Source organism: Lepidochelys kempii, chromosome 12 (genome assembly GCF_965140265.1).
Source record: "Lepidochelys kempii isolate rLepKem1 chromosome 12, rLepKem1.hap2, whole genome shotgun sequence".
In the NCBI taxonomy this organism is placed as follows: domain Eukaryota; kingdom Metazoa; phylum Chordata; order Testudines; family Cheloniidae; genus Lepidochelys; species Lepidochelys kempii.
In genome coordinates this window covers 23,138,674-23,154,318 of record NC_133267.1, presented here as the reverse complement: position 1 = coordinate 23,154,318, position 15,645 = coordinate 23,138,674, and the positions used below count along the sequence as shown (strand labels likewise).

At 39.6% G+C, this 15,645-nt stretch overlaps 2 protein-coding genes across 10 annotated transcripts in view; one reads left to right on the top strand and one right to left on the bottom strand.

Moving 5' to 3' along the window:
* LOC140896285 (E3 ubiquitin-protein ligase RNF182-like) overlaps positions 1-15,645 on the bottom strand; it is a 69,275-nt gene that overhangs the window by 10,333 nt on the left and 43,297 nt on the right. For 3 of the 6 annotated variants that reach the window (XM_073307854.1, XM_073307853.1, XM_073307856.1), the window contains exons 4-5: positions 7,244-7,369; positions 4,437-4,702 (exon numbers count right to left, since the gene is read on the bottom strand). The gene's annotated coding sequence lies outside the window, so the exon portion shown is untranslated. Of the gene's footprint in view, positions 1-410; positions 1,677-4,436; positions 4,703-7,243; positions 7,370-15,645 lie in introns of those variants that run through there. The other 3 variants (XR_012154503.1, XM_073307855.1, XM_073307857.1) reach the window with 3 other exon arrangements.
* CEP89 (centrosomal protein 89) overlaps positions 1-15,645 on the top strand; it is a 133,774-nt gene that overhangs the window by 108,900 nt on the left and 9,229 nt on the right. For all 4 annotated transcript variants that reach the window (XM_073307850.1, XM_073307847.1, XM_073307849.1 and 1 more), the window contains one exon: positions 4,580-4,749. In XM_073307850.1, the coding sequence (XP_073163951.1) occupies positions 4,580-4,749 (170 nt within the window). The remainder of the gene's footprint in view (positions 1-4,579; positions 4,750-15,645) is intronic.

The following is a 15,645-nucleotide window of genomic DNA, read 5'->3' as shown; positions in this document are numbered from 1 at the left end:
GGTGCTTAATGGTTTGATTTTCAGAGATATTGAGCAAGGGGATGGTGACTTCCATTGAAGAAAATAAGCACAGCATTTCTGAAAATCATTCTACACAGTTGATTATAGCATAGCACATCTCATATAATGTTACAAGACACAAGAGTGAAATTCAAGTGACTACTGTAGAAGTACAGTAATTCCTCTAGAAGTCCCCATGGCTGGGGTGAGGGTTGTGTTACTCCAAAAGGGACTCAGACTATACATTTTCCAGACAGTGTCAAGAAGCCAGTGTTTCTGAAAGCTTGTTAAAACGCTAGTTGTGTCCAGTGTTTTAACACCATTTCATAATACTGAATCAGTTTGCAGAGTATTTTATCTCTACAGTGTTCATGAATTTAGTAAGTCTGAAAAAACTAATGAAATGCAGAATTTTCATTTATCATAACACGCCTCTTCAATGCACAATTCTTTTTACTTAATGTGAAACTTAGTCAAAACAGATTTGATATATCTGTATCTATATAGGAGATCACAAATGCATGGCTATAGCCTCAGTGCATGACTGTGATGATCATACACACAATATTAAAGCCACCTCAACATAACCTCCCTCATTCCTGGTTTTGTCTCAGCCAACTGCTCCTCATCCATGTGCTGATATTAACCAGGCACCAAGATAGCTGAGTGATCGAGGTCTTTGCATACGTGAATAATAGAGACAGATGTTATCTGTATATTTCTGGTATTTGAGCCTGTGATGCAGTCTCACCTTTCCCCCCAATGGCTATATATAGATGCTGAGTAGGACAGAACAGATAATTAAATCTTGAGCTGTTCTACAGGCGAGAAGCCTAGTGATAAAGGAGTATTTGCCCATCATTATCCTGTGTACAGCCTTTGAGGAAGGATTCAAACAGTTTTAGAACATTTCCATTGACACTTGCCACATCTCCTACCTAAGAGAGCAGCAGTGTATGATCCACCATATGCAATGCTACCTAGAAATCCAAGGGAGATTTGACACCAGGCAATAGATGTCAAGTTCCATTGCATCTAGTGAAGGTTTCTTCAGAATTCATAGGATTATGGCATGCTTTAAAGAGATGGAAAGAGTTAATTTTTCAAATTGTGCACTGACCATATTTCTCTTGGAAGAAATCAGATTTATCCTTCACTTTCTTTTGTGAACTTGGAAGGGCAAGGGTTGGACCCAAAGACGGTTTTACACTTCCTTCAATGTATTCTGGACTTACTGTTGAATGAATGGACAGAATTTTGAGTAGGAAGGTGTCAAGATACTATGTTTGTGTGGTTTCTGGTTCAGAGTATCCTGAGAAACCTTGGATGTGGGTGATCTCCTCTGTGAAAAGAGAATAGTTCCTCCCAGCAAATGATACAGAGTTCAGGTGCGGATTGCAGATAGACTGGGTTGATAAGTAGTTCTTAATCTGAATTGTTCTTTTAGATGTGGTTATGAAGCCAGTATGGAGGAGGACAGAAAGGATGTCTACTTGTAACCTGTCCTCAGAGTAGACTTGTAGAAACAATTTGTGTTCCAATCTGTCTGCCTCTGCCAGAACTTCCCAGTTACTGTCCCAGGCTCTGTCTAGGCAGAGAGTAAGTCTTGTAGGAAAGAGATTGGTCCTCTGCAAGGCCCAAGAGCTACCAATCTAGCTCTAAGAAAGGTGGTGACTCTGTAGAGGTTTAAGAACCAAACAAATGTCAGAACAGTGAAAAACGGATGAGGGGCAAATATTTAATATGGATCTATCACCCAATTTTGTTGACTCCTCCCCAACTGCAAGAGTCCTGAAATGTAGAACATTATTTAACTACATTAATGTAAATCAGAAGGATTAAGAACTGGAATGACTACTGCCAAGTTTGTCCCATTTTTGACCAACTTATGAGCTATTTTATGACTTTTAAAGCCACAGCTCTGTTGGGGGTGTGTGGATATATACCACACCAGCAGCTGCTGCTAAATGAATTCAGCATATGGAGGCAGAGGTGAAAGTAAGCCGGTACGCCCCGGTACAGCGTACCGTCAAGAGCCGGTGCGCTGTACCGGGGTGGATCAGCTTCTCTAAGCACAATTTAAAGGGCCTGCAGCTCCCAGCAGTGGCTGGAGCCCCCAGCCCTTTAAATTGCTGCCAGAGCCCTGGGGACGATTTAAAGGGCCCGGTGCGGTAGTGGCAGCCGGAGCCCTGGGGAAGCAGCGGCAGGGCTCCGGGGACAATTTAAAGGGCCCAGGGCTCCGGCCACTGCTACTGCCCAGGGCCCTTTAAACCGCTGCCAGAGCCCCCGGCTGCCACTGTTACCCTGGGGTGGGGGAAGGAGGCACTTGCCGGTAGGCCCTGCCCCTTCTGGCGGCCAGAGTGGGCCCCAGCTCAGCCTTGTATCGGTAAGACCTGAGACTTACTTTCACCCCTGTATGGAGGGCAGAGACAGGTAGAATGCCTACAGGGTGCATTCTCTGGGTATATCTACACAGCCTGAGTTTGTGGAGCTCATGCTGTGTAGACAGTGCTTTGATGATGTGGCCCAGAATGGAGCTTGGGATCTGAAAGCTAGGGAGGGGATAGGCTTCAGAGCCCAAGCTCCAGCCCAAGCCGCAACTTCAAAGTGTTGTCTGCACAGCTGTTTCTAAAGCACTAGTGTGAACGCCACAAACCCAAGTCTGCCCATCTGGGCCATGAGGCTTATTGCCACAGACTGTGTAGACATACCCTCTGAGGCTGCTTAAAAGGGTGGAGCTTGTGTTAGCTCTAGCTGCATGTGAGTGGGGCCATGTCTTGTCTAGGTGTTTGTCACACTGGTGACACTAACACTCCTGTGCCTTGTGTTCCATTAGGTAGTCATTTATGCCAATGCAAAGTGGGCATAAAATACTATCAAATTAGAACAGTCGTGTTTTACGCCCACTTTGCACAGCTGTAAATGGCTACAGAATTACAGGGCAGTGGAGAACCAGGAAGCCCAAGCCCAATTTGAATATCCACCCTTAGTCAGCAAAGCACTTAAGCACATGAATAGTTCCATTGACTTCAGTGGGACTACTCACCTGCTTAAGTTTTTTGCTGGAATGACCCATGCACCATCGGCACCTTTCAGGATCAAGTTCTAAATCATTTACTGGATAGGGATGGACTTAAGCACTAGGGATATAAATACTGTTTAAAAATTTAACCATTTAAATGATTAACCAATTCAGCAGCTCAGGTTGGGGCCCCTCCCAACTGGGCCCTCACTGGCTGGCGCAGGGCTGCTGGGGTCGGCCGGCCGGTCGGCCCGGGGTTGATGGTTAAGTTGGATTAACCAGTAAAACTACTTAACATCCCTATTAAGCACTTGTTTAAATGCTTTGCTGAAACTTAAGCTGCTTCCTGTGCTGACGTACAAGGGGAAGGGGGAGCTCTCTACAGTATCCGTCTCCCTAGGACACCTATGTACAAGCAAGCAGAACCTGTCTTGTTAAGATGATAGCCGTGTGGGCATATTTGAAGTTGCAACAGTTGAATATCAGTATTTTCAAAATTTCAGTTCAGAGAATTTCCAGTCATACTGCATGAGCTGCTTCCAGCACAAAATTCTATTTTCAGATCACAGGGATGTAGTAAGGAGAGTGTCAAAATTACAGCCTATGATGAGTTGTTTTCCATTTGCAATCATTAGCAGAAAAAAAAAGTTTTAAAAAAATGCAAAGGAAGTGCATGGGGCATCATGATGCTAAGCTGACAAGCCATACACTCTTGTGGGTTCCACATGGTGACATGCAGTGTAACAGAAATTGATTCTAAAAGCTGAAAAGATACTTTTTATACAAAAGTATTTTTTAAAAATGTCTAGGGTTCAGACCTGCATAATTGGTTATTTTATTAATAGGAAGGAAAAAAACTCACGAGGGCACTCATTTAAAAAAAATGAACTACTAGCTGAAGCGGCAAAATATTTTAACATGACAAATGTATTAAGCATATTTTCTGGCAATATATTACTCTGTGAGCTGTTTTAGAACAGTACCCTTTTCAGGAGAAAGTGTTCATGTAATTCCAATAAAATATATTTTTTCATATTATAAAAACAGAGATTATATAATCTTTGATTATACACTTAATTTAATAAGGAAATCAGTCTAATTTTTTCTCATTGTGGTAAGATCAAAAACATGCCATCCAGTAATATTTACTCCTGTTTCTTTGTGCTGTAGACAAATAATTAGACTTGACCGTTGAATTAGTGGGTAAGCAATATATGCTGAGAAGAGCAGCTTTACACCCAGAAAATTAAACCCATTTTGTTTTCCTGATTTCTGTCATTTTCACCCAAAATAAAAACATAAGCATAATAGGTAGTATTCAGACTATACACATCTCTGATATACGAGGTGGAAAGTACATGCATAATACCTATCAATTAATAAATATTCTAAAAAAGATATCTGTGCAACTTACCTGATTTATTTAAGCATGGCATCAGTGAGTTAAAGATCAAACCACAGTAAGAAAGGAACATATTTAGCTGGTTATTTTGTCAGTAGTAACTATCCTTGAGACTGCCATAATCACAGTTTCCCCACGGTCTTCAACTCTCATAGGTATACAAAAAGAAAGCTGCTGGGAAGCTTGGAGACATCAATCTCAAAATGACTGAGCAAGAGGAGGAATTTGCTGGGAAGGCTTCTCAGTACCAGCGTGAAATGAAGCACCTCCAGCGGCTGCTGCAAGACAAGCAAGAAACCCTTGATGAACTGCTGCAGCAGAAAAGGTAAATTAGTCACAGTCAAAAACAAGCCAACTGGATTGAGTGGTAAAAACGGGGCAGCTGCACGCACTTGCTTTCAATCACAGCTCCATCTGGTATGCTCTGGGAGCCTTCTCTCACTCATCTCTTAGCTATACTGAAAATACTGAAATGCTCTTTATTGTCTTCTTCCCACCTCCAGAATATAATCTTACAGGGAAGGAGTATTCCATGGAAGACTACCACTGTTCTTAAGCCTATAATTAAAAATCCTCCCAATGGCTCATTGCATCTCAACAAAAAGTAATATGTAGCAAATATCAACTTGAATACAGTCTTTAATTCTTTTGTGTCTATACATCACTAGGACTATGATAATTTATTTAATATCATCTTTCAGTGAAGACTGAAGGACTGTTTTTTGCTGACAGTTTTTCTGACAAATGGGAAGTAAAATCAGTCAGTTAGAGAACCTTGTCAGATGAGTCGGGAGGGGACTGGTTTTGGAATATAAGATATATAATGACATCTTAATATTCTATTATCCACTAGTGTAGATTGCCACCATCAAGAGCACAAAAGGAAAATAAAAATAGTTTAACAGATTTTGACAAGATTATGACCGTCAGTGTTGAAATATCCTATTAATATAAATAGTTCATTAAGGAGATTTTCCCCCTTGTGGTGGAAGACTTCATAACACATTCCCATTATCAGCATAAAAGAATCAAAATAAATGAGAGCTAATTAAGCAGTCATACTGCAAGTCATCTCAGCCATTGTGAGATAATATGGATTTAAAAATTATGGAAACCAGAGCTCAAGCAGACTGCCATCAACGTCTACAAGATCAGCACAGTTCTGTTTCTAGTTAGTGCATACAGTGTTATTAGATGGCATTAAATTGTTGGTAGATACATAAACATAATTTTGCTGCATCTGTGAGAACTGGCAGAAAAATAGAGTATTCTGATCATTCTTGATTTGTCTGGGAAATGGTTACTTAGGATTTTTAACTATTTAAATGCCTCTTCTCCATGCATGCCTGTGCCAACTGTTTAAAAAAATAACTAGTTAAATGAGAATTATGTGATATACACTAGGGCATAAAGCCATAGTGCTATCATATGAGCCTCTTAGATATTGGCTTTATGTCCCCAAGAAAAGGAGCTAAAGTTAGCCAGTCTAAACCCCACATACTGGAGCATAAAATGATGCATACAGCTGATAGAAAATAAAGTATTTATGTTAGGTTCCGATAGCTGCTTTGCTATTCATTTTCTAATTCTCCTGTTTTAGCTCAGCTCAGCTTTTGTATTTTGCTGTAGCAGTTATGTTAAAAAATACTAAACTGAAATAGATAAAGACCTATAGCTGAAAAGCCAGATTAATCCTATTATTATAAAGCTAGGAGTATCCTTTTTATTTTTAACTATAAAGATTTTTTAATTTAATGTGGTAAGTATAATTAATTATGCTTAAATACCTCACTTATGTTGTTTCATTCACCTCTTAAACACTGTATTGTCAATACATCAAAATTCCTCTAGCTCGGATTGTCTCCTGATAACATATTTACCAGTCACTCCAAGCCAAGCATTTTAAAGGAATAATACTAACATATTATAGTATGTCTGTCTCCCATATAAATTAAAAATTCATTGCTCATCATCTGTCAATTCAATGCATTTCTAGCTTTGTAAGGTTTATCTTTATTACTCTCCCCTCACTGACAGAGGAAGAAAGTGGAAGGAGGAATTACTTGTAGGTTAGATGTCACTAATCTGTAGCTTGGCAACCAGCATCACTAGTGCTGGGACAGTAATGGACTGTTACAGATTTATTTCCACCAGCATTGTTCAAGGAGCAAATTGCAGAACAGAAAATTATTTTCAGCACGTAATTTCAATTATGAATTTAAAATAGTTGGTGATAAAGATAAAAGTATTCTAAATACTAAATAAGATGGGTGTAAAATAACTTACCACATGCAGGCTTTTGTATTAGACTGTACATTTAGAATATCCATTTAATTGAAATCATACTGTGTTCAAGAATTTTGAATCAGGAAAGCTGATGTGATAAAACAGTTAACTGAAGATATGTGGACTGTTTGGCTAGCAGAGTGTTTTTGTGTTAATGTTACAGCAATAATTCTTGAGACACACTATAAAGCAAATCAAACAGTAATTTTAAAGACACTTACACTGAATTCTTACCAAAAGCAATACACTTAGGTAAACTGAAGAACTGGGATGATGCAATGTCTTTTCCTCATACTATTGAGTTTCTTAAATTTTGTTTTATAACAGTTGGAGCTAGGGTCAGGATATTAGCTATAACTTTTATTCATACCTTTAAATTCTTTGCTTTCATAAGGGGGCTAGATGCACCATAATTACTTATGGGCGCTTTTAAAAAAAGACCCAACACAGCTATTCCTTATTCCTACACTTGCTTATGATTGTACGCATTGTTCTAGTTGCTAACAAATGTGGAGGATCTGCCATAAACTCACCTCACCTGGCTTTGAGGAGTTGATTGCTAGAAGATGAGCTAGCTTTGAGTGCTATTTCTTAAAAACAGACATTCCTGTTGGGCAGAATGCACAGCTTCCAGACTCCTGCAGGGGACCATATTCAGCCTGCAGTTATAACAGTGTCAGAAACAGTCTTCATGAAAATGACTGCCATTTAAAATCTTTGTATGTTAAAAAAAATACTTAAATGGAGTCACATAGGATTATTAAAATATATTATTAAAGCAATATACAAACCTTTCATGGAGCAACAGGGTCTCTTAAATAAACTGTTTCTAAATAGCCAACTTTCCAATTCAAGATGTGATACTAAAAAGGGTCAAGGAGAGTATATTTGAACCATGGTGCTTTAACCTGTGCAAAAATACAGTTTTTTTTCTCTTACACACACCTTTTTAACACCTCAATCAATGTAATTAAAGGAACCAAGATGATTCAAAATAGCCATACAGCATAGATATGCAAGAGGCAACACTTGGCTGACAGTCACACATTTGGCAGTCTTACGACAGAGATCCTTTTTTAGAAAATTCCTTCTAGCCTAGAGGAAGGTGCACTGGACTGGGAGGAGCCATGATTACTAGGCTCACTTCTTCCAGAGATCAGTATTAACATTTCTGCCATTCATAAATCTTTATAACTGAATAAGGCCTTATACCCCTATCTGGGAATAGAACCCATACCTCTAACATAACAGACTCATCTTCTTCCCTTAACCACACTTTAAGAATAAATGTGCCAAATCTAACTGCTTAGCTATACTTCCTGCAACCCCTGCTCTACTCATTGAACCAGAGCCAGTAAAGGAACCCAGGTATCCAGATACCTGACATTCCACTGCTGTCTCACCAGAAGCTATGTAAGCCACTAACAAAGTGTATATCACATGCTCCTCTAGGGTCTGGTCCACATAGACAACAGTTTGTTTCTGACACAGGTTATCCCTTTAGCTCAAATAATAGAGGATTGTGCTGTGGATCTTAATGTCCTGGGCTCAATCCCTGCTGACAACTCATGTTAGTATGTCAGTCTTGCCTCCCAGTCCTTTTTTGTGTGAGGTTTGAAGTACTTGCAGATCTGGCAGCTGTCCCTTGTATGAGTCTCTCCCAGACAATTGGAATGGGGGTCGCTCAGGGGAATCACCTCGCCACAGGAGGCACAGGGCTTGAAGCCTGGTGACCAAGGCATGCCTCAGCATTAGGTAACGAATGAACTCCAATAACTGATGGACAAAAAACTCCAAACACTTACTGACTAAAAACTAACTATTTATAACTAATTCAACTACATACACTATAAAAAACAGCGAAAATCACTTGGAAAGTTTGCCGAAGCAAAAAGAGCAGTTCCACTGTCATGGGCACTAAGAAGGAACTGAGGGAGCGCAGACCAGGCCCTTTATATTGGCTCTATGAGCGTATGGCACCACAGGGCACCAGAGCCAATCCGATGGATACAACTGAGGGAAAAATTTCCAGCAACTGTGCTTGGGGCACGCTCAAACCTACATTGGAATGGACACGTTCAAGCACTTGAAGAACCAATTGCTTCATAGATATAGAATCATAGAATATCAGGGTTGGAAGGGACCCCAGAAGGTCATCTAGTCCAACCCCCTGCTCAAAGCAGGACCAATTCCCAGTTAAATCATCCCAGCCAGGGCTTTGTCAAGCCTGACCTTAAAAACCTCTAAGGAAGGAGATTCTACCACCTCCCTAGGTAACGCATTCCAGTGTTTCACCACCCTCTTAGTGAAAAAGTTTTTCCTAATATCCAATCTAAACCTCCCCCACTGCAACTTGAGACCATTACTCCTCGTTCTGTCATCTGCTACCATTGAGAACAGTCTAGAGCCATCCTCTTTGGAACCCCCTTTCAGGTAGTTGAAAGCAGCTATCAAATCCCCCCTCATTCTTCTCTTCTGCAGGCTAAACAATCCCAGCTCCCTCAGCCTCTCCTCATAACTCATGTGTTCCAGTCCCCTAATCATTTTTGTTGCCCTTCGCTGGACTCTCTCCAATTTATCCACATCCTTCTTGAAGTGTGGGACCCAAAACTGGACACAGTACTCCAGATGAGGCCTCACCAATGTCGAATAGAGGGGGACGATCACGTCCCTCGATCTGCTCGCTATGCCCCTACTTATACATCCCAAAATGCCATTGGCCTTCTTGGCAACAAGGGCACACTGCTGACTCAGTGTATATATCAATATATATGTAATAGTATATAAATGTTGATATGCACATAGTTTATAAATATATCTTTAGAATAATGAAAAAAGGTAAATGAAGTGACAAATGATAATGTGTGAGAATAAATAAATACAAATATATTATTACCATATTCATATTATAAATGTACAAACCTTAACAATGGGTAGAAGCATACAAATAAATATACAATTGCCCATATAAAGTGATAACAGGTAGTCACAAATAACATTCATAACTACTTACTTGTACATTACCATAATGTATATATTAAATAAACCTAAATCTCTGACTGCTAGAAGCTGGGACTGGATGACAGGGGATGAATTAATAAATTGCCTTTTCATTCCCACTGAAGCATCTGGCACTGGCCACTGGCAGAAGACAGGCTACTGGACTAGATGGACCATTGGTCTGACCTAGTATGACCATTCTGAAGTTATTAGGTTCTTATGTTAAATACTTATAAATATAGATATAAATATAAGTAGAAATAAGGAGATAATGGTAATATAGTTACTATGACTATAGATATACATATGTTGGCGTGTCAGTATATTGAAATATTATAGTAAATATCATGTCTAACAGTACTGATTATACCTATAACCAATTTAAAATCCCTGTACTTGAATTTCTTTTTTCCTACCAGCAGATATCCTTTTAACTTTGTCATTAAACCATAGCATTTTAAAGGTGATGGGTCTAGGATTACTGTTCTCTCTCCTTCTGGCCTCTGCCACTCAATGAGTCCTTTCAATCTCCAGGGAAGGCAAGCCGGGATCCAATTCCAGTACCTCAGAGAGTCTGTTCTGGAGAAAGCTAATCAAGTTTTTTTCCTTCTAACCCTTCAGGGACCCTCACTAACCACAAACAACTCCTGTGTCATCTGTTTTCAAGATCTTGTTTTCCCTCAAGACTGGTTAGTCCATGGCTTATGGAAGCATTCTCCTTCAGTTCAATGGCAGTTTTTCATAGTTATCTAAATAGGTCAAATAAGCCTTGACTTCCACCACATCTTTAGAGAGCTCATGTATATCTTGAGATAAAAGATGAAACTTGGTAGTTTGAAAGTCCTTCATAGCTGCAAAGTCCTATCTGTGAGACTGGTGGATTTTCTGAGCCTTACTTTTCTTTGGAGACTCAGGCTTGGGTCTTTTGGCATTTCTGTTTTTCCCAGCAGGATCCATAACAACACAACTAAAAGGTCCCCCCTCATCTAATTAGTAAATTTCTGACAGAAAGTTATGGTTTAACTACTTGAGAGGCCTTAATTGACGATTAGTGCATTAGGTTGTGGAGACCAATAGTGAAGCAGCCAGCTTCCCTATAGGTCACATGACACTCTTCCCCCCAATCCCTAAATGGAAAACAGGAACTGAATGTCTCAGGGCATTGCTAATGAGATAATTTTTCACCTAAGTAGCCAGTTTGAACCCAGCGTCGCCTGGTACAGATTAACAGTTCTCATCTAATGCGTGGTTGTAGAAGGAGTAACTGATTGAAGTTCCTCAGTTTGTCAACTTTGGAAAGGAAGATGTTATGTCTCTAACTGAAACAAAGTTGGGAGCTTGAAATTGACACTGAGATTACTAAATAGTGATATTTTATATTAAAGTACTAGGCAATTACACATACTACATACAACAAGGAATAGTAGGATATGATTCCTAGGATTTAGAATACTACTGCTAATCTGCTAGGTGCAAAAAACAAAAATTATTTATGTTTACTAAAGACATTTTGATAGCTTCTAAAGGAAGGATGTACAAATTCCATGTTCTTACAAACTGACATTTAGGATTCTCTTTCTTTGAGATAATTCCTATTCGCAATATTTCTTAACTTTTACAGCCTTCTTGCAAATATATTGCAAATTCACAGTAACCTTTTGCACCACAAAGCTCAGAAGAATTTGGTGTGATTTTCCCACTTAACATATGTGATATTCATTTGATGCTATTATTGTTTATAGAGCAGGTTTATGAAGAATATAGTTTCACACATCTTTCTTTAAATTAAATGTTATATCTGAAATATGTAATCTAAGTTGTGAATATAGCTGCAGGATAAGAAATTGGGTTTGTAAATGCTATCACATCTTATTTATGTTTCTGAACACTGCTTTTCCATCCTCTATGATTTTTCTACGTCACACCATATTATATCATATAAATCCTCTGCAGTGGTACAGTACATAGTAATTTGTCACAGCTGTTACACTTTCTGAAGAAATGTCATGGCCGTTTTGCACATTAAAGTACGAGTCTGAAAATCTTGACTAAATTTCCTCTGTTTATCCTCAGAAAAGGTGCAGCAATACAAAACTTTACAATCCTATATAATCAAAGGAAAGGGCCCATATAGTCTTTTGCCTTGGGTTTTCAGATGAAATTACATGAAGTGTTCTTGTTGTGGGATTGGTCTTTGTGATGTGGATGCTTATATACTACAGAGTGGAGTGAGATAGCTAACTCACTGAACTGGAAGGCTCAATTAGGATCTGAGATAAATGGAGGTTCAATTTTGGGAAAATCACTGAACTTGCCTCTGCTCTCCTTCCATTGGGTTCATTCTCCTAAAACACCTTAGTAGTCACACTTTTTGGTAGCAGAAAGTAGGGTATTCAATCTCATCACTCTTTAGCATAGTTGTGATTTTAATTGCATTTTCATCTTTAATAAGTTAGGCAATCATTTGTTAATGAGAAACAAACAGAAGATTATTATCTTGTACAGTCATGTTTAGAAGTGGGATATTTATTCACTGCTGGATGTATGTCCACTTTAAAAATGCTAATTTTAGATGTAGAGTTATTAACTCTTGACCAAAATGAATAGCTGGCACACAAGACAGAATGATGTTTAGCACAGGTCTTTGAGAGGAAATCTACTAAACTAAGGGCCTTTACAGACAATGTCAAAACAGGATGCTAATGTCAGTGCAGGACCTAAAGAAATTCCTTCTGGAGGGATGCAACGGGTCCCTGTGAAGTAGGAGCATTACATGGAAAAGATGGGGAAGGAATGGTGTAAAAAAAAGAGAAAACAGGGACTTTTAATGGAATCCAGGGATTAAAAGATCCCCCATTGTAGCCGCCAAGTTCTGTGTTCTCCCTTGGAGACTGATGAGGACTGTGGTGGTCTTGCTGTGATTAAATCCAGATTCCTGTGACTGAAAAGGGCAATAGCAAGCCAGACCCCGCCACCCTTGCAGAGGAAGTATTTCCAGAGTCCCCGTATGGCTTCAGACCAACACAATGCACCACTGACATGATTTTTGCAGTCAGATCCAGGAAAAATGTCAAGAACAACAGGAGCTGCAATGGCCTTTATCAATCTGATCAAAGACTTTGACTGTGTCAATTGTGAGGCTCTGTGAAAAACAGGGTGGATAAAAATCAATGATTTAAAAAATTTTTTTTTAAATCAGATTTTTTTATTTACATCAGATTTTTTTGATAATATGCTTTTTGAGGAAAAAACTGATCTCAAGATAGTTTTAATTAAGATACATTTTAGCTCAAAGATCTCATGCAATAGGGATTATAAATTCCAATTCTATAGTATGCGAGAATATATTCATGTAATGTTTAAGAAAAGTTTTGTAAATGAATTCCAATAGTTCATGGATTAGGGACCCAATCTTGTGGGGTTCCAGGGTCTTCTGTATAGATTTTTAGGTTAATCTTTCTATCTACCCAATGGGACTCAGTGCTAAGTCTCGAAGATACCATCAGAGATGCTTAGTTTTGCAGTTCTCAAACTGTGGATTTATGTCTCCAGAGATAACATGCTTGTTAAAAGCAAAAATGTTTTAAAATACATAAATAATAAATATATAGAGGTGAGAAATAATCCTATTTTCCCTCTGCAAATTTGTGTACACAGAGTCAATCCTCTCTAAAAGTGCAAAGTTTCAAAAAGTTCAATGAACAGAAGATTGTTGGGGGGGCAAGTCTTGAGATAAATGTGAGAACGGAGACAGGCAGTAGAAACAAAAGTGAAGCTGTTTGAGCAGCACATTCCAGAAGTCTTGAGGTCTTTCTGAGTGTAGCCTTCATTGATTTGAGATCTACCATACCATTCTCTCACTCAAAGGGAAAACCTGTAATGCAAAAAAGAAAAGGAGTACTTGTAGCACCTTAGAGACTAACAAATTTATTTGAGCATAAGCTTTCATGAGCTACAGCTCAACTTCATTGGATAATGGCAGCAGGCTGTAAAAGAGACCCAGTTTGGGTCTCATCTATCTCAGAGTTGTGAAGAATATCTATTAAGGTTATAACAATCAATAAGAATGCACTTTTATGTAGAAATCCATGATTAAATAGAGTCTTCCTGACGAGTTATTTAAATCATGATTTAAATCAAATCCACCCTGGTGGAAAATCTTGTGAAAGCAAATTTATTACCATTGTAAGACTCCTCCATGACCAGATGACTGTCTCCTTCCTGTGCAGTGGCTCTACCTCTGAGCCCTTCATCATCCAAACTAGCATAAAACAAGGCTGCGTACTGGCACCCATCCTTTTCTCCATTTTCTTAGCAACTATGAAAATGTTAACTCAAGACCATCTTCCACAGGGCACTGGCATCCAATATTAGACCGACAGCAACCTCTTCAACCTTTCTCGTCTCCATGCCAGAAATAAAGTAATATCGGCAACAATAACCGGACTCCAGTATGCAGATGATTGTGCTGTAGTTGCAAAAAGGAGGATCTACAAATAGCCCATAATTGCTTCTCTGAAGCTTACAAAAGCCTAGGGCTAACTCTAAATATCAACAAAACAAAAATTCTCCACCAGCCAGCTCTTGGTCAATCATCCTTCCCAACAAGGAAGATCTACACTGACAAAGAAGAACTGGAAAATGTAGAATACTTTGCCTATCTTGGCAGCCATCTCTCAGAGGGCAGACATAGATGTCGAGATTCAGCACAGAATCCTCTGTCCCAGCCTTGCCTTTGGCAGACTGTTGCGCTGTGCGTTCTACAATCACATAATCAGAACACATACTAGACTTTTAGTTTATAAAGCGGTGGTAATCCCAACTCTGTTCTATGGCTGTGAGACTTGGTTGACCTAAAGAAAACACCTGAAAAACCTGGAATACCAACACTTTCTTTGGAAGATCCTCAACATAAAGTAGGAGGATTGCCACACTAATGCCAGTATCCTCACAGAGGCCAACGTCTTCAGCGTTGAGGCCCTGATTATTCAGCACCAGCTGAGGTGGCATGGGCACTGCGTGCGCATGCTTGATGTACGCATACCAAAACAACTGCTGTATGCCCTTCTCACCAAAGGAGAAAGGAAATGGGAAGGCCAAAAGAAACGCTTTAAAGACATCCTCAAGATAAACATCAAGAGATATCGTGTTGACACCACACACTGGGAAACAGTAGCCCAGGACAGGGATAACTGGCAAAGACTCCTCAGAGAGGGAACATACGTTCTTGGAGGAAAATCGCCTTGCCCTGGTTGCAGAAAAATGCCAGAATAGGACAGCCAACTGTCATTCAGCAATTGTGGCCCAACCCAGACTTCCAACACCACCTGCAACACCTGCCAATGAGCCTGTGGCTCAGCGATTGGACTCCTCAGTCACCAAAGGATCAATAAAAAATAAAACCTGTGAAAGAGATCATCCTTGACCTCCAGGGATGGACAACCGCTCACAGCCTGAGTTGGAACTCCGTGAGTGGTTCTCCTCACACTTTTCTCTGCGACATAGCTAGCTCTTAGCTTATTTAACTCTGTAAATAGTTAGCAGTTAGTATCCTTTAGACAGGTTTCCTTTATCGTTTTCAGGTTTTATTTCTAGTTTATTTGTTAATGTAGTTGGCGGTGGTACGCTCCAGGGGCATGCAGCACTCTCTGGACTTCAATCACTGATCTTTGTGTGAGGTATCTATTCCTAAAGCGATCCCTACACACATTGTTTGCTGCATCTTGGGGAAGGACATCAAGGAGAGGAGTTGCATTTGCCACCCCTTCAAGAAACATACTCAAGTTTCCAGGGATCTACACCTCAAGCTGCACCTCCTCGAACAGGCCAGAGGCTTACCTCAGCACTGGCACCAGATCATTCTCTCCATGCATAGTCAACTGTTACTATGGCAGAGAGTTTGAACAGGCCTTTGGACTTGCACTCCTCTTCATGC